At 41.9% G+C, this 19,589-nt stretch overlaps 2 protein-coding genes across 2 annotated transcripts in view; one reads left to right on the forward strand and one right to left on the reverse strand.

The window, feature by feature from the left end:
* The window catches only part of ccdc146 (coiled-coil domain containing 146), a 116,691-nt gene extending 97,139 nt beyond the window's left edge, over positions 1-19,552 (reverse strand). Inside the window, exons 1-2 of the mRNA XM_061961429.2 lie at positions 19,404-19,552; positions 15,538-15,651 (exon numbers count right to left, since the gene is read on the reverse strand). Of these exons, the coding sequence (XP_061817413.1) occupies positions 15,538-15,651 (114 nt within the window). The 5' untranslated portion in view covers positions 19,404-19,552. The remainder of the gene's footprint in view (positions 1-15,537; positions 15,652-19,403) is intronic.
* fgl2a (fibrinogen-like 2a) lies at positions 1,134-15,075 on the forward strand. Its single transcript, XM_061961421.1, has 5 exons — positions 1,134-1,795; positions 2,136-2,340; positions 11,090-11,309; positions 11,490-11,660; positions 13,844-15,075. The coding sequence occupies exons 1-5, from the start codon at positions 1,247-1,249 to the stop codon at positions 14,157-14,159; spliced, it is 1,461 nt and encodes a 486-aa protein (XP_061817405.1). The 5' UTR covers positions 1,134-1,246; the 3' UTR covers positions 14,160-15,075.
* Positions 19,553-19,589: the final 37 nt, after the last annotated feature.

Consider the following 19,589-nt stretch of genomic DNA (forward strand, 5'->3'; position numbering starts at 1 on the left):
ACTTCAGTTGACAAAAAGGGTAAAGTAAGGAGGGGGGGAAAAAAGCATCCCCTTAAAATCAGTGGAGTGGAGAGTTCCTGTGCACTGTGTCATTTTGCTCCTCAGGGAGACGGGTGGTACTTCCGAGCGAGGAAGGGACAAGGACATACCTTTTCTTTCCAAATACACCCCATGCGGAAAAAAACTCATGGGTAACATCCAGGGGCGTCACTAGCTTTTAAGGACAGGGGGGGCTTTGCCCCCAGGAGATGCACAGGATGCGAGCGAATGTTACGCACGAGCACAAAACTTCACAAACGGCTAACAAAGACTTAGAAATTATTCATTGTTATTATTATTATTTTTTTTAAATGCACGGGACGAAATGAAATGCTCCCTTTTAACCATATATTTTCTTTTTCTTTTTATGTATTTATTCATTTGACATTTTATATTAAATGTCTTGGTTTTTCCTCCCTCTGAAAATCCTATTAAATGTTTAACAAGCCATCCTATAATAATAAGACAGCTATTAATGAAACAATACAATAAAACAAATATATTTAATGATGTTTTTTTCATTATTTTAACAATAGGCTTATGTATATTACTTTATATAGATTCTACAAGAAACACAAAACTTAAAAAATAAATGATTCACAATTGCACACACAAGGTTTTGTGCAGCTTCAGGAAGATAATGTGCTTCGTACACCTGCAGGACCGCAAGCAAGGTCGCGGAGAAAATGCGGGCTGGAATTTGAGTGATGTGGGCATTTTCTATATGAACAAGTGGAATGGATTGGATAGCGACGCACAAAAGGGGCTCTCTACCTTACGCTACGAAGTGAGGGGAAACTGAGTGAATAATAACAGGTTATATGATTATTTATTTAAACTCATATTTGGGCCACTTTATAATGAATATGTCGGCATTTATTTGTAAAAAAAACACCAAATTATTTAGGGGGCTTAAGAATATTTTAAATAGGCCTAACAACGCCAATGGTAACATCAATCAAGTGTTCACAATAATGCTGATACGGTGACGTGCATTACGTAACAGCGCCGCCCCTCCCTCTCTCTCTCCTCCCTCGCTCAGCCATCCTCATATTAATGACACAGCATCAGAGGCAGCGCCAGTTCCCCTGCACTCTCTTATCCTGCAGGTTGCAACCTCTCTCTCCTACACACATTCTCATCAGCCCAACTGGACTGCATACATTTTTTTAAGTTTCAAGGCACTTGTTTTTTTTTTCAGACAAAAATGAGGACCATTCTAGTGTGTGCCACTCTTGTACTCGCAGCCACCTGCCATGCAGCGGACTTACCCGGTACTTCATACCAGAGATGGGATGCAAGAGGACCCCACACTCTGGGGGAAGACTCAGGCACCCCGGGCGCCTGTGCCATAAAACTAAGACCGTCGGGCCAATGCGGGGGCTCTGGGACGGGAGCAGAGGAAGGGGGAGAGGAGTGCCCCTACCAGGTAACCCTACCCCCTCTCACCATCCAGCTGCCCAAGCAGTTCAGGCTGCTGGAGAAAACGATGAAGGAGCTGCAGAGCCTGAAGGAGGTGGTGAACAAGCTGAAGAGCAGCTGCCAGGAGTGCCGCGGAGCAAGGGGAAGCGGCGTCTACGGACATCAGCAAGCGGACCAGGGACAGACAGGGGCTGATGTGGCGGGCCTGGAGGGGCAAAATGGGTCCAGCCAAGAAGAGCGGGACAATGTGATGGTGTCAGGAGCTACTGTGGAGGGACATGGAGCTAATTTTGGGAAAACGACAACTAGTCCAAGCAGCATGCAGGAGATGCAGGTATGAATACTATGATCTTAAAATGCATGTCAATAATAATATGTGAATGTGTTCCTCGAGGAAAAAGTATGTCAGCTGGAAAGTATACTGGACATTAGCCCACACACCAGTGAACTCCCAGCAGGGAACGTTCCTGGTTCTGTACACAGTATTGGGAATGCTCATTAGCTACCATCCAAACGATGGTCAATTGTTGACACTCCCGTTCCACTTTGGCAGACATCCAACCATCCCACTGCCTCTCTCGTTGTCTAATCCCAAAAATTCAACAACAACATGAGTGTGGCGGCTAACCCTAACCCTAACCCTAACCCCTCCCCCCTCCGATGCCGCCTTACAGGTGAAACTTAACAGGATGTCTGTGAGCCTGCGTAATGCCAAGAACCACATCACCTCCCTGCAAGGTCGCATGGAGGGCCTAAACCTCCTCAACATAGACAACGTCCAGGCCATGGTGGACAGACGTGTGGAGAACATCAGCGGAGTGGTCAACAAGCTGAGCTCCACCTGCACCTCACAGTGTGCGGTGCAGAATACGCCACAGTGTAAGTCTCCGCACACTCTACTGCAAACCTGGGCAAAGTACGGTTAAGATTTTCAATCCGGCCCGCCGGATGTTCTATATCATTTTTTTAGACCTTTAACATCAAAACTGTAGCTGCCATTATGATGTGCAGTATGACCGTAAGTCTTGAACTACAGAAAGTATTTCAATGGTCGAAATCTGCGCTTTTTTGGCCACAGCAGCCCAGAGTGGGCGGGGTTAGTTTTCAGAGCAGCCAGCCCGAAATGTGTGTGTCAGAAACAGATGCGGAAGCACATTTTTACGTGATGATATATCATATTGTAGGTGTTTATTACACGTTGCATTCATATTTAGTTGTTTTTTTAACATTTATGTTGAGTTTTGCTTGATTGTAAAAGATACATAACTATCGAGGAGCTGGTCTGAGAAGTAAAAGAGGAGCGACGTTCATATGTTGTTAATATTCAGTGTTTTATTGTTCATAGTTAACATTGTAAATCCCACTTTCTTTATTTTCATGTACATTTTGGGTGTCCCATTTAGTAAAAATTAACATTTATGTTGAGTTTTGCTTGATTGTAAAAGATACATAACTATCGAGGAGCTGGTCTGAGAAGTAAAAGAGGAGCGACGTTCATATGTTGTTAATATTCAGTGTTTTATTGTTCATAGTTAACATTGTAAATCCCACTTTCTTTATTTTCATGTACATTTTGGGTGTCCCATTTAGTAAAAATTAACATTTATGTTGAGTTTTGCTTGATTGTAAAAGATACATAACTATTGAGGAGCTGGTCTGAGAAGTAAAAGAGGAGTGACGTTCATATGTTGTTAATATTCAGTGTTTTATTGTTCATAGTTAACATTGTAAATCCCACTTTCTTTATTTTCATGTACATTTTGGGTGTCCCATTTAGTAAAAATTAACATTTATGTTGAGTTTTGCTTGATTGTAAAAGATACATAACTATCGAGGAGCTGGTCTGAGAAGTAAAAGAGGAGCGACGTTCATATGTTGTTAATATTCAGTGTTTTATTGTTCATAGTTAACATTGTAAATCCCACTTTCTTTATTTTCATGTATATTTTGGGTGTCCCATTTAGTAAAAATTAACATTTATGTTGAGTTTTGCTTGATTGTAAAAGATACATAACTATCGAGGAGCTGGTCTGAGAAGTAAAAGAGGAGCGACGTTCATATGTTGTTAATATTCAGTGTTTTATTGTTCATAGATAACATTGTAAATCCCACTTTCTTTATTTTCATGTACATTTTGGGTGTCCCATTTAGTAAAAATTAACATTTATGTTGAGTTTTGCTTGATTGTAAAAGATACATAACTATCGAGGAGCTGGTCTGAGAAGTAAAAGAGGAGCGACGTTCATATGTTGTTAATATTCAGTGTTTTATTGTTCATAGTTAACATTGTAAATCCCACTTTCTTTATTTTCATGTACATTTTGGGTGTCCCATTTAGTAAAAATTAACATTTATGTTGAGTTTTGCTTGATTGTAAAAGATACATAACTATCGAGGAGCTGGTCTGAGAAGTAAAAGAGGAGCGACGTTCATATGTTGTTAATATTCAGTGTTTTATTGTTCATAGTTAACATTGTAAATCCCACTTTCTTTATTTTCATGTACATTTTGGGTGTCCCATTTAGTAAAAAAACTGTAAAATTCCATTCCAGTTTTTTTAAGTGGTCTGTCATAACGTTTTTAAAACTATATTTGGACATTGTGACTTTTGGTATTGGTGTTCCTGGAAAAAAAGGGGCCCAAACACACATACTGTACAGCAGATGTTTAAAGCTAATATAATAATAACACATACACCTTGGCCACCCAGACACATTTTTTTCTCTCAGTTTGGCCCCCGAGTCAAAATATTTGCCAGGTATCTTCTATTACCTCGTGTTAATGACCATGCCTAGTCAGCCCAAAGTGTCTGCAAGACGTGAGATGTGCACAGGGGTAGTTTTCCTGGCAAAAATGTGTCCAATAATGGGAAAGTGGCCAATTTTATTCTTGAGAAACATCAACAAAGACGTGGTGCTCACCTTCACCTAATAAAGCCTTTTTGGTGAAATTACCAAATTACCTACTCAGTGGCCTAGTGGTTAGAGTGTCCGCCCTGAGATCGGTAGGCTGTGAGTTCAAACCCCGGCCGAGTCATACCAAAGACTATAAAAATGGGACCCATTACCTCCCTGCTTGGCACTCAGCATCAAGGGTCGGAATTGGGGGTTAAATCACCAAAAATGATTCTCGGGCGCGACCACCGCTGCTGCTCACTGCTCCCCTCACCTCCCAGGGGGTGATCAAGGGTGATGGGTCAAATGCAGAGAACAATTTCACCACACCTGGTGTGTGTGTGACAATCATTGGTACTTTAACTTTAACTTTTAACTTTAAATATTGCAGTTAACCTTGTACTTTGCAGTGACGTACTACTCATTTAATTTTGAATTAAATTACTGACATTTTAATAAATAAACATTTACCATGTCTAATTATTGATTTTTATTACATAATACTACTGCAAAACAATACTAAATGTTGTTATATTTTTATGATTGCTATATATGAATTAAAATGAGTAATAATACTAATACTATTAAGACTGAACAGAATGTACCATGACGTATTTGAGGGTACTTTCGCAAATGGTTATTTTTTAAATGTTGTGCAAATACTGCTGTAATTGATTAAATATTCCACTTCCGTCATATCCGCGATCATACTTGCCAACCTTGAGACCTCCGATTTCGGGAGGTGGGGGGAGGGCGTGGTCGGGGTGGGACGGGGGCGTGGTTGGGGGCATGGTTGGGGGCGTGGCTAAAAGGGGAGGAGTATATTTACAGCTAGAATTCACCAAGTCAAGTATTTCATATATATATATATATATATATATATATATATATATATATATATATATATATATATATATATATATAATACTTGACGTTCAGTGAATTCTAGCTATATATATATATATATATATATATATATATATATATGTATATATATATATATATATATATATATATATATATATAATAAAATAAATATATATATACATACATATATATATATAAAATAAATACTTGAATTTCAGTGTTCATTTATTTACACATATACACACACATAACACTCATCTACTCATTGTTGAGTTAAGGGTTGAATTGTCCATCCTTGTTCTATTCTCTGTCACTATTTTTCGAACCATGCTGAACACCCTCTCTGATGATGCATTGCTGTGTGGCACGCACAAAAGTGCTTTCATCAAATGCACTAGATGACAGTATTGTCCTGTTTAATAGTGTCACAACATTGCTGTTTATGGCAGACAAACTGCTTTACGGTATACAAAAACGTGACTGCTGTTGTTGTGTGTTGTTGCCGCGCTGGGAGGACGTTAATGAAACTGCCTAACAATAAACCCACATAAGAAACCAAGAACTCGCCCTCCATCATTCTACAGTTATAACGTGATTGGGCAGGTATGCTGTTTATATTGTGGGTTAGCGGACTCAGGTCCTCATGGACCTGAGTCCGCCTGAATTTCGGGAGAAAATTTGTCCCGGGAGGTTTTCGGGAGAGGCGCTGAATTTCGGGAGTCTCCCGGAAAATCCGGGAGGGTTGGCAAGTATGTCCGCGATGGACTTTTGTGTTTTACATAACAGGGCTACATTTTTCTGAAACGTGAAACTTGGACAAAAGAAACTGACCAAAAATGAATTTCCACTGCAGGCGACGCAGGAGGATATGTCGTAGCTTTACACTTTACTTTTGCATAAAATGTCAAATGTACTTTAGAAAAAAAGTCTCTTTCTCTTTCTTAAAAGGCAGCTCTTGTGTAATTGAGTGAATAGTTTCAGCTTGTGGTCATCATCGCTGCACTTGAGTGAAGAAATATGTACAATTGACCTCTTACGTAAGAGCGCGTACGTGCCCTGACATTCCACAAATTGCCTTATGCGCTCCAAAAATGGGGAGAGGGAGAAGGAAGGGCATAGGAAGGAATGAGGGGAGGACTATAAAAGATAGAACAAGAGCATATTTTGAGTGGATTGTATTTGCACGGGTGAAAGAGAATGTGATGCTATATTAGGGTGTTTTTTGTGTGTGTGAGCTTATTTCTAAGTAGATTAGTCTGGCGTGTGGTGTGAAGGGAATCCCGGCATTCATCTTGCCTTTTTCTCCTTCAAAAAAACTCCACTTCAACGCCTTTCTCAAATGTTTATCCCGAGTGCGAGCGTCCTTCATCATTCATTCATTTTCTTGTCTCTGAAATGCTCCTTTTTCCTCTTGGCTTAACGTCTTTCCTCACTTGCTGTTTCATTTCTCTTTCCTGTCTGCCATCTCCTCCGTTTTAGAGGTCAGGCTCTTGAGTGTTCAGTCCTGCATGAAACAACTCATTCTAATTAATCTCCTGCCAACAACACAAGGAGCAAAGTAGGCGGCTTCCCTGACATTAGACATTGGCGGTTGATGAGGGGGGGTCAGTAATGTTCGTCTTTGCTCAGCTCTAGAGGCAGCTGATGGTTTTGAGACAAGTGGTGCCGACCCGTGTCTGACGGGAGTCCAAAGGAAAACAACAAGAAACAGCTGTTGCCATAGAGATTGATGGCAAAAAGGATGATGACATTTTACTCTTTACAGAAATCGTTCCAGATGTTAAATCGTGCAAATAAACATTCTTGGGAAAACTTTCATGTATTCCCATTTGTCACATAGTGCAAGTGTTTAGAGGAGAAATCTGCAGGGCTCCCCTTACTCAGGAATGAGCCACCAGCTGCCAAACTGCAGCCAGAAATGGATGAATGCACCATTTAAAATGTGAAGAAGCAGCAAAGCACACAAATTCTAAATGACTCGCGTGTGCAAGGACTTAAAGGGGAACATTATCACCAGACCTATGGAAGCGTCAATATATACCTTGATGTTGCAGAAAAAAGACCATATATTGGGTGAATTTTGGCGAATTAAACGCCTTTCTATTATTCGCTCTCGGAGCGATCACATCGGGAAGCAATCCGCCATTTTCTCAAACACATTACAAACACCGAATCAAATCAGCTCTGTTATTTTCCGTTTTTTCGACTGTTTTCCGTACCTTGGAGACATCATGCCTCGTCGGTGTGTTGTCGGAGGGTGTAACAACACCAACAGGGACGGATTCAAGTTGCACCAGTGGCCCAAAGATGCCAAAGTGGCAAGAAATTGGACGAATGTTGTTCAAAATACGAGGGTGTGGGGAAAGCCGACGAAAATGGTCAGTCGTATGTTCCGCACACTTTACCGACGAAAGCTATGCTACGACAGAGATGGCAAGAATGTGTGGATATCCTGCGACACTCAAAGCAGATGCATTTCCAATGATAAAGTCAAAGAAATCTGCCGCCAGACCCCCATTGAATCTGCCAGAGTGTGTGAGCTATTCAGGGACAAAGGCCCTTGGTAGCACGGCAAGCAATGGCGGCAGTTTGTTCCCGCAGACGAGCGAGCTAAACCCCCTGGATGTCTTGGCTCACACCGTCCCTTAAGCCACCGAAGATGATCAAGAGAAGAATATCGACCCTAGCTTCCCTGGCCTGCTGACATCAACTCCAAAACTGGACAGATCAGCTTTCAGGAAAAGAGAGCGGATGAGGGTATGTCTACAGAATATATTAATTGATGAAAACTTTATTCATTACTCGCGGTTTTACGTAAATTATTATACGTTATGTTTACCAATAATTTAGCTTAAAAACATTACAACACTTAAAAACAAACACATACCAACCGTTGGTTAGAAGGCGATCGTTGAATTCGTCCTCGCTTTCTCCCGTGTCGCTGGCTGTCGTGTCGTTTTCGTCGGTTTCGCTTGCATGCGGTTCAAACCGATATGGCTCGATAGCTTCAGTTTCTTCTTCAATTTCGCTTAAGCCGCTGAAATCCGAGTCTGAATCCGAGCTAATGTCGCTATACCTTGCTGTCCATCCGCCATGTTTGTTTGTATTGGCATCTCTATGTGACGTCACAAGAAAATGGACGGGTTAACAATGGTTAAAATCAGGCACTTTGGATCTTTTTTTAGGGATATTGCGTGATGGGTAAAATTTAGAAAAAAACTTTGAAAAATAAAATAAGCCACTGGGAACTGATTTTTAATGGTTTTAACCCTTCTGAAATTGTGATAATGTTCCCCTTTAAAAAGCAGGCACGCTGTTGAATGGCCTTGGAAAACAAGCCACCGTGGAGCCGAAGCTTTTCAAGTTTCTCCTATCACCTCCAAATCGCAGCGTCTTCATCCAACCACTTTCCCCAGCACTAATCTTCCCTTTCACTCCTGCACGGATGTATCAGGGCCTTGAGGTGAACTGACAGGATTTAATGTCCATGTTCAGCTACATTAACTCACTTAAACAGAGAAAACTAGTCTCCTTGTCAATACAATTTACGTCCATGAAAAAGGAAGAGGAGCGTACTATCTTGGCGGAAACACATTTGTATTCGCGACAGATGCCGATCTTGTGTCGAGGACAGGCTGTCATGTTGCATTCTGGTGCCAGTCACTTATCTACTGGGACTCTGCGATAATTCAAGCTGTAAACTGTCAGTCAGTCATGTGACTCATCATATGACAGCCAAAAAGCCTGGGCAATTTATGTATTCTTCACTGACACAAGATAACGGCCTACTTGGAGTATCAGGATGCACAACGAGAATGCAATTTCTTTCACAAAACCCTACATCAGGGCTTCTTCACAGCCTCCTAAATCTGCAGAAGCGACAAGTCAGACTTAACAGCACAACAAAGTGAATTCAAAAGAGTCTGCACGCTGCCTGCCCCAGTGTCACCAAACTGTAGGACCCATGGGAAGAACCCCTCTAATCCACTTTCAAACATTTTGACTAGTCTGTTCTTTTCTATTCCAAAGAGTCTCAGGAGTCCTAGGATTCTTTACGCACAGCATGCAGTGCAACCACAGAGAAGCGAGTGTTGAAAACAATAGGTGGGCAGGTGTGATAGTCAAAATCTTGGACATCTCAGACAGTCCAGATAAGATAAGGCAGGGGTTAAAGGGGAACATTATCACCAGACCTATGGAAGCGTCAATATATACCTTGATGTTGCAGAAAAAAGACCATATATTTTTTTAACCGATTTCCCAACTCTAAATGGGTGAATTTTGGCGAATTAAACGCCTTTCTATTATTCGCTCTCGAAGCGATGAAAGCAATCCGCCATTTTCTCAAACACCGAGTCAAATCAGCTCTGTTATTTTCCGCTTTTTCGACTGTTTTCCGTACCTTGGAGACATCATGCCTCGTCGGTGTGTTGTCGGAGGGTGTAACAACACCAACAGGGACGAATTCAAGTTGCACCAGTGGCCCAAAGATGCCAAAGTGGCAAGAAATTGGACGAAATTTGTTCAAAATACGAGGGTGTGGGGAAAGCCGACGAAATGGTCAGTCGTTTGTTCCGCACACTTTACCGACGAAAGCTATGCTACGACAGAGATGGCAAGAATGTGTGGATATCCTGCGACACTCAAAGCAGATGCATTTCCAACCATAAAGTCAAAGAAATCTGCCGCCAGACCCCCATTGAATCTGCCGGAGTGTGTGAGCAATTCAGGGACAAAGGACCTCGCTAGCACGGCAAGCAATGGCGGCAGTTTGTTCCCGTAGACGAGCGAGCTAAACCCCCTGGATGTCTTGGCTCACACCGTCCCTTATGCCACCGAAGATGATCAAGAGAAGAATATCGACCCTAGCTTCCCTGGCCTGCTGACATCAACTCCAAAACTGGACAGATCAGCTTTCAGGAAAAGAGCGCGGATGAGGGTATGTCTACAGAATATATTAATTGATGAACATTGGGCTGTCTGCACTCTCAAAGTGCATGTTGTTGCCAAATGTATTTCATATGCTGTAAACCTAGTTCATAGTTGTTAGTCTCCTTTAATGCCAAACAAACACATACCAATCGTTGGTTAGAAGGCGATCGCCGAATTCGTCCTCGCTTTCTCCCGTGTCGCTGGCTGTCGTGTCGTTTCCGTCGGTTTCGCTTGCATACGGTTCAAACCGATATGGCTCAATAGCTTCAGTTTCTTCTTCAATTTGGTTTTCGCTACCTGCCTCCACACTACAACCTTCCGTTTCAATACATGCGTAATCTGTTGAATCGCGTAAACCGCTGAAATCCGAGTCTGAATCCGAGCTAATGTCGCTAGCTTGCTGTTCTATGCGCCATGTTTGCTTGTGTTGGCTTCACTATGTGACGTCACAGGAAAATGGACGGGTGTATATAACGATGGTTAAAATCAGGCACTTTGAAGCTTTTTTTAGGGATATTGCGTGATGGGTAAAATTTTGAAAAAAAACTTCGAAAAATAAAATAAGCCACTGGGAACTGATTTTTAATGGTTTTAACCCTTCTGATAATGTTCCCCTTTAACTGCATGCAAATTTAAAGGCATTTCCAGTTGTATTGCGCGTCACATGGGGGCTCGTTGTATTAAGTTATACGGAAAAAGTTGGTGAACCGTTTTGTGTTGGAATACATTGCCTCGGGATTTAATTCAGCACTGAAAACTTTCATTATGATTAAAAATCGAATTACTTTTCTTTGGCCTGCCTCAGCCTCGGGGGCCATTTCTATTACGGTCCTCTTGGCGGGGCGGAGAAAATAACAGAGAAGATTGAATATCATCCCGTCGCGTTCTCCTTACAAATGCCCTCCTCTCAATTCCTTTTTCTGTCTCCTCGGCAGTCATCTTGGCCCCGAGAGACTGTTCTGACTACAATGTGCTGGAGACCAGGAAGAATGGGGTGTACCGTGTGACCCCCGATCCCCGCAACGGGACGTTTGAGGTCTTTTGTGACATGGAGTCTTTCGGAGGGGGCTGGACGGTTATACAGCAGCGGCTCGACGGCTCCGTCAGCTTCAACCGCAGCTGGACGGAATACAAGAAGGGCTTTGGGAACCTCAGGTAAGAAGAGTTATGTCCCCCCTGCTGTCCTTCGTTTACTGTCACACTACTTTCCCCTTGCAACCTGCCCCCCCGGTTGTCGTAAAGTCAATTCAGTATGACTAACAGCGAACATCTATATCGGTCTTCTCAAAATTTATCTCCATCCCTTTCTGTCCTGTATCTATCGCTCCCTTTTAGAGGTGAGTTCTGGCTGGGCAATGACCACATTCATCTGCTGACAAAGGCCAAAGACATGACACTGCGCATTGAACTGGAGGATTTTGAGGGTGTGAGAGAGTACGCCAAGTATGACCAGTTCTACGTGGCCAATGAGTTCCTGCGATACAAGCTGTCCATCAGCGGATACAGGTGCAGTATTGCTTTCACTTAATTACTATTCACAAAAAAAAAACTGTCTGATTGTGGCAGTCCGCTCCCTGTATGATCAGTGTCAGAGCTTGGTCCGCATTGCCGGCAGTAAGTCGGACACGTTTCCAGTGAGGGTTGGACTCCGCCAAGGCTGCCCTTTGTCACCGATTCTGTTCATAACTTTTATGGACAGAATTTCTAGGCGCAGTCAAGGCGTTGAGGGGATCTGGTTTGGTGGCTGCAGGATTAGGTCTCTGCTTTTTGCAGATGATGTGGTCCTGTTGGCTTCATCCGGCCAGGATCTTCAGCTCTCACTGGATCGGTTCGCAGCCGAGTGTGAAGCGACTGGGATGGGAATCAGCACCTCCAAGTCCGAGTCCATGGTTCTCGCTCGGAAAAGGGTGGAGTGCCATCTCCGGGTTGGGGAGGAGATCTTGCCCCAAGTGGAGGAGTTCAAGTACCTCAGAGTCTTGTTCACGAGTGAAGGAAGAGTGGATCGTGAGATCGACAGGCGGATCGGTGCGGCGTCTTCAGTAATGCGGACGCTGTATCGATCCGTTGTGGTGAAGAAGGAGCTGAGCCGAAAGGCAAAGCTCTCGATTTACCGGTCGATCTACGTTCCCATCCTCACCTATGGTCATGAGCTTTGGGTTATGACCGAAAGGACAAGATTACGGGTACAAGCGGCCGAAATGAGTTTCCTCCGCCGGGTGGCGGGCCTCTCCCTTAGAGATAGGGTGAGAAGCTCTGCCATCCGGGGGAGCTCAAAGTAAAGCCGCTGCTCCTCCACATCGAGAGGAGCCAGATGAGGTGGTTCGGGCATCTGGTCAGGATGCCACCCGAACGCCTCCCTAGGGAGGTGTTTAGGGCACGTCCGACCGGTAGGAGGCCGCGGGGAAGACCCAGGACACGTTGAGAAGACTATGTCTCCCGGCTGGCCTGGGAACGCCTCGGGGTCCCACAGGAAGAGCTGGACGAAGTGGCTGGGGAGAGGGAAGTCTGGGCTTCCCTGCTTAGGCTGCTGCCCCCGCGACCCGACCTCGGATAAGCGGAAGAAGATGGATGGATGGATGGAAAAAAAAAACAAGGTGATATGGGGTAACGCTACATTTATCCGTAATCATTGAGCATTTGGTATGGTACAGAGGCTAAAGTTTTATGTTGAGCATTTTGTCCTCATACTGTACCCAAAATGAACCAACTGTGACTTAGAGACCGTGGTAATAACCCAGGGGTCGGCAACCCGCGGCTCTGGAGCCGCATGCGGCTCTTTGATCACTTTGATGCGGCTCAGCAGCTTACTTGCTGAACCCCCCAATTTTCCCGGGAGACTTCCGGATTTCAGTGCCTCTCGCAGAAAACTCCCGGGATTAATATTCACCGTGCCATGATGGTACAACATTTGGCGCCCTCTAAAATCTGTATTAACAGCGTGAAAGTCTAACACTTGTTATAAAATACACATCTTCTGCTTGCACACGTACGGGACAGCAAGGCATACTTAGTCAACAGCCACAGAGGTTACACTGACGGTGGTCATATATTGCTGGTGTCGGTTGAGGTAGCGGGGGTGTATAATGTATCCCGGAAGAGTTAGGGCTGCATGGGATTCTGGGTATTTGTCCTGTTGTGTTTATGTTGTGTTACGGTGCAGATGTTCTCCCGAAATTTGTTTGTCATTCTTGTTTGGTGTGGGTTCACAGTGTGGCGCGTTATTAGTAAGAGTGTTAAAGTTGTTTTTTTTTATACCGCCACCGTCAGTGTGACCTGTGTGGTTGTTGACCAAGTATGCCTTGCTGTCACCTACGTGTGCAAGCGGAAGCCCCATACAACGTGGCTGTAGTGGGTGCTATATGCTGTACCATCACGGCACGCATGACGCTGAGCCATTCATTTACAACCCGCGTGCCGCACCAGCTTTCAAATTCCACATAAAGGTGTGGGCAGCGTGTCTGAGACCCCTGGTTTATACATAGCACAAAGCAATAAAACACTTTGTATGCAGTGTTATTCCATTTAAAATTGAAAGAAATTTTTGCGGCTCCCATTGTTTTCTATAATTTGTGAAACTGGTGAAAATGGCTCTTTGACTGGTAAAAGTTGCCGACCCCTGTAATAACCGAACCGTGATAATGGTGCACCGTTGCACCCTAAAGTGATAAGAGATTCATTTGCTGTTTCAGTGGGACTGCTGGGAACGCCATCAGCTTCAACAAGCACTTCAACCACGACCAAAAGTTCTTCTCCACCCCTGACCGCGACAACGACATGTACCCCTCGGGAAACTGCGGCACCTACTACAGCTCCGGCTGGTGGTTCGACGCCTGCATGTCGGCCAACCTTAACGGCAAGTACTACCACAAAAGGTACAAGGGGGTCCGGAACGGCATCTTCTGGGGGACGTGGCATAACATGTCCACGGAGTACTACCCCACCAACTACAGGCAGGCCTTCAAGACGGTCAAGATGATGATAAGGCCCAAGAATTTTGCTCCGTAAGAGGATGGGAAAAGTGGAGTATAGAACCAGAAACATGCACATGTACTTACCGCCAAACCGTACACAAGCCTGTTAGAACGCAGTCCAAACAAAACCAAAAGCGCTGTGGCGAATATAGCCTTCTAAATGTTGAATTAAAACAACAATAAAGGACAATGGACTGGATCACACAAGCTGTGTAAAGCTAGCCTCCAGCAGGGGCCATCATATTCAACTGTGGATGACTCTTCCACTGGTTCTCTGTCAATATCCTTTTTTTTTTCAGCTTGAACTCAGCTCAGCGCAAAGAAGTAGTTAAACTAATGAGCTATCATTTACCCCCACCAATAATTAACAACGGCAATTCAGAGCTCTCTTTTTTGGGTGGCAGTGACACCACACTGTTTGAGCAAGAGTGCACAAGTAATAGCTTTTTTTATTTTTTATTATACCCATCACTCTAAAGAATATGAAGCATTCCTGCATAAAAAGGCATCCCATTGTGCATTGTTTTTTTTTCTATTGGAGTATTGAACTACTGCAAGCACTTGTACAATATCGCCTCCCAGTGTCAAACAACTGTATTGCATCATTGTATTCCTTCTTCCACACACTGTGAATGAAGAAGGCAGGAGAGAATGATTATTTTTTTGCTTCCATTTTAAAAGACGTGTACAGTATTTATTCAAATTTTGTGAGGTTTACCTGTGCAGGAGTCATACAAAAGCAAGTTCTGATAGTAATGAATAATGATGATGTGAATATTTGGGCAATGAGAAAGATTATGCATTGTTGTGGCCATTTGCATCAGCGATGATGAGCGCCTGGAGCTTTTTTTGTGTGTACAATATCTTTTCTATCAATCATATTCATTTTTCATCCCAAAGGATATGCACTTTTTATATTTAAAAAAATAAAGTTCAATTTAAAAGGCAAAGTGTGCTTTTTTTTTCTTTAAGAAATACATTTTGCATGCATCACATTCCATCTATTAAATGAATTATCCTATCATAACACTTTGATTAATAATGCAAATGCTGTCTTGGGTCATGAATTTTTAAAGGGGTGCAACACAAACTAAAAGTTTGCATCTTCACACCTAGTTTTTGCATCATGCACACTATTTGCCCTGAATGCATTAATGCATTATTAATATTTATCTTGATTTTACTTCTACATGTATTATTTTCATGACTGAGTAAGTTAAACACAAGAACGGAACAGCTTATCAATAATTGCTGAGACTTGGAGAAAGGAGTAGAATTAAATACGATCTGCTTCTTCCTACTCCTTTTCATGCTGAACTGTGCAAGTGTAAGCTTGTGATGTTCTAGAAGGGCACTTTGTTAGAATTGTTCAAAACAAACAAACTTTCAACCAAGTTGGAATCCACTTTTACCTCATCTAGGCCTTGAAAGAGGGGACAGGCCGACACGTCATCCTCTAAAAGTGAAGGATCAGGCGACGTTTTAGCAAGAGTGGCGTCCTCCTCCTTCTGAACTTCACTCTCCATCTTTGACGACACAAAGAGACATAGAAAGAGTATTTAACAGCATGTGAGTAAATGTTTCTGCTATCAAATTGATATCTTGATGGGTGAGCGTCAACTCAACAGTCTCCCCCGTGCACCCGCTAGCCATTATAAACATTGATGAGGGTGACAATGAAAAGTGTTACCTAATGTACTGCGGAGTAGGAATCGTGGAGACATGCCCCCCAAATATTGGAGAAAGACACATTTGTCCCAACCCCAAAAAATTATACATCTTTTATTTTGAAAGGCCACCGTCATGTGACTTCCTTTTACCAGCGCTGAGTGTGGTGGCGAGAGCATAGACATCTTTTAAGTAGACGCAGCATCGAGCGCTACTGCCTACTGGCGCTGACGAGACGCTGGGCCGCCATCTTGGAGTGGTGATCCGCTCCACTCAGTGCAATTCATTTGGCAGGAGCAATGAACTGTCAGCGCATTTCATTCATTGAATACCACTGATTTTCACACGTTTTTTTGTCATACGTGTAGCTATGATAAAGGACACATGTTTTACTATTCATAGTTTGCTTAACAGTAATAGAATAATCTTATATGCTATAAGTGACCAGACGTCCGAGATCAAAACTGGGAATATAATCCCAGAGAAGGGGAAAAAAAACGGTCAGCTATTTTTAAGTTGAAGAAACAATATGATTAGGTTATATATACATGCGTATATCCTACATAAACAATGTATGAATACATTAGATATCTATATATCTTATAGACTGTATCTCTGTTGCTGCAGAGGCAGAGAGTTTATTCTGTCTTGACACTTTGTATTGATATTTTCTATTACATTCTTCCCTTAAATGATCATGTTTACAGTGATTGTTTTATATGTATTTTTTATGTATGTCGCTTTCAATAAAAGCGTCTGCCAAATACTTCAACATAAACATATATTAACACCTGGAAGTCTTTATATCAGCTAAAACCACCAATCTGTTTCACTGGATTCAGAATAAAAGCAAATTCTGTCATACCCAACAATGTTAGTATTTGAATATCTGATTGTCTAGTTAGCTAACATATATTACCCTCCCTTCACAATCTGTACTGTGGTCCTAACTTTTACCCCTGTTGGCTTTTACAATCTTTATCTTCATCATTTATTTCAACTTTATGTTATTCAAGTATGACATTTTTAAATTTTAATTAATTTCATTGACAAGCAATTCTATTATGGTCATACTCTTGTTTGCTAGCGGCTGCGATTTCGGTACTATTTTTTTTAATTTATTGAGACTTTTATTAGTAGATTGCACAGTACAGTACATATTCCGTACAATTGACCACTAAATGGTAACACCCCAATAAGTTTTTCAACTTGTTTAAGTCGGGGTCCACGTTAATCAATTCATGGTACAAATATATACTATCAGCATAATACAGTCATCACACAAGTTAATTATCAGAGTATATACATTGAATTATTTACATTATTTACAATGTGGGATGTGGGGGGGGTTAGGTTTGGTTGATATCAACACTTCAGTCATCAACAAATGTATCATCTGAGAAATGGACATTGAAACAGTGTAGGTCTGACTTGGTAGGATATGTACGGCGAGCAGTGAACATAAGCATAAGAACAAGTATATACATTTGATTATTTACAATCCGGGGAGGTGGGATGTGGTGGGGGGATGGTGTTAATCTAGGGTTGTAGTTGCCTGGAGGTGTTCTATTGAAGATATTTGCTCCTTCTCAACTCTGTGGTAATATTCTTTCATACCTGTCAACTTTTGAAATCAGAAAAACCTAGTAGCCAGGGTCCAGGGGCCGCAGGCCCCGGTAGGTCCAGGACAAAGTCCTGGTGGGGGGTTCAGGCTTCGCCCCCCGACGCAAAATGATTATTAGCATTCAGACAGGTTAAAATGTTGCTAAAACCATCACTTTTCTATCAGTCACAGTGACTTTTCAAAACAAAAATATTACAGCAAAAATCATATGGGTTGATTGACATGTTTATTCTGTAAGCTAACTTCAATAGTTTGAAATTATTTTGACAGTTAATGCCAGTTATCCTGTCAACCTTTCACAAGACTTCAATTTGTTCATTGAAAGTATAAACACTTTTTACAGTAAACAAATGGTAAAACAGTACTAAACAATTCCATTAAAAAAAAAATTGGTGTCATTATTAACTTTCTGTCCAAGCTTGTATAATCTACTGCCTTGTTCAATTGTAAAAAATATTCTGTGCCTAAAATTCACATTTCTATCACAATTATCATACTGTAAACATGGTAAGCTAACTTCATTAAAATTAATAGTCCTGTCAATAGCATGGAATTACAATTCAAATGTAGTTTTTTTGTAAGCCTTTCAAAAGAATTCAAAATATGAAAAATGAATGAAAATTAATTGAAGCCATCAGACACTTGAAAAGTGGCACATCACATCTCTAATGTAATCATTTGAACTTTTCAACAGAAATAGCACTGCAAAAATATTAAGGACATACTTCTGTATTTTGGTAGTTATGCTGTCAACATTTAACAAGATTTCTTCAACTTGGACTTGAAAGCATAAATAGTATAAACACTTTTAACAGTATAACAGTACTAAACAATTCCAATAGATAACATTGGTGTCAATACCTTTTTGTGGCTAAAATCCAAAAAACGTTGAAAGTTTTCCACTTGTATCGCTAGCAACGGCATTAGACTTGTGTTTTTTTGTCCCAACGTGGTCTTTTACATCGCTAATTCCTCCGTGTCCGATCGAAAAATCTTGTCTGCACAAGGTGCAATTCACGTAGTTTTCACCCTTTTTGGAACGGATAATTATTCCCGGATAGGCTTTTGAATATTCTTCACGGAATGACTGCAGTTTTCTTTTCGGTTTAAGACTCGTTTGCGATTTTTCTCCGGCTGATTCCATGATCGTTCTCTCGTTTGGAAACAATGGCAACTGGTGCCTCGTGCTTGGCAGCGGTGCTATAAATAGCCTCGCGCATTTAAAAAAAAAATATTTTTTAAATTAATTAAAAACCGTATTTTTTATCACTGCAACCGTAACCCGGAATAGGTTGATGAAAACCGTACTAATTACGGGAAAACCGGAGTAGTTGGCAGGTATGTTCTTTTCACAAAATACAACCAATAGTACGTTAATGTTCAATCTTACTTGTGAAAAGTAATCCCCCGATTGCTATTTTCAACAGTCCGCTCATTTGAGCAGGAACACCATCTTTGTTTTCTACTTGTCAACTGTCAGTTTAGGCTGCTCGCCGGCTCCTCATCACCACTTCAAGATGGCGGCCGAATTTCTCGCGTCACAGCAGCCAACGCTGCGTCTACTTATAAGATGTCTATGGAGAGAGCAAGCTGGGCCGTGACACTTCGGGGTTTAGAAATGTAGGAAAAAAATCAATAAAAAAATGTAAAGCACACAAGAACAGTCATACACATCGGCACAAAAAAATCACGCTATAAATGCACAATTGTCGAATTATTTGGCAAACTAACAAGCAGACAACAGGCACTGTCTGTGGAAAAAGAATGTGTAATGTGTATGTCCCTCCCTCCAATGACGAACCCGCTGTATATACTGTATATTTTATTGATCAAAATCTAATCCTATCTTTTGCAAAAGACAACACAACAAAGCCACAATTTACAGTTTATGGCTGACATAATTTAGAAACTAGCAGCAGCTAACGATTGCTAGCAATAACAGGCTCTAGTTAGCGGCGGCGGCAACTAAAAATAAAGTCCTCCTACCTCGTTAAAGTTATTTTCACTCCCCGAGACGCTGTATATTCGGATAAAACCCAACAACAAACTTAAATATCAGGGTTTTAGTACTTATTAGAACTTTAGCCAAACTCTAATCACAGTTTTTCAACTGTGCGTGGGTCCCTTGGTTGTCACGGCAACGCTGCTGCGCGCCCATAACAACGCCAGGTG

The sequence above is a fragment of the Nerophis lumbriciformis genome, linkage group LG05 (genome assembly GCF_033978685.3).
Source record: "Nerophis lumbriciformis linkage group LG05, RoL_Nlum_v2.1, whole genome shotgun sequence".
NCBI lineage: Eukaryota > Metazoa > Chordata > Actinopteri > Syngnathiformes > Syngnathidae > Nerophis > Nerophis lumbriciformis.

Bases quoted from the DNA above. Each gene is read 5' to 3' on its own strand.
- fgl2a (XM_061961421.1), top strand. From the start codon at position 1,247: ATGAGGACCATTCTAGTGTGTGCCACTCTTGTACTCGCAGCCACCTGC. The intron at 2,341-11,089 runs GTAAGTCTCCGC...TCTCCTCGGCAG, and splicing joins GGTGCAGAATACGCCACAGT to TCATCTTGGCCCCGAGAGAC. The intron at 11,661-13,843 runs GTGCAGTATTGC...TTGCTGTTTCAG, and splicing joins CTGTCCATCAGCGGATACAG to TGGGACTGCTGGGAACGCCA.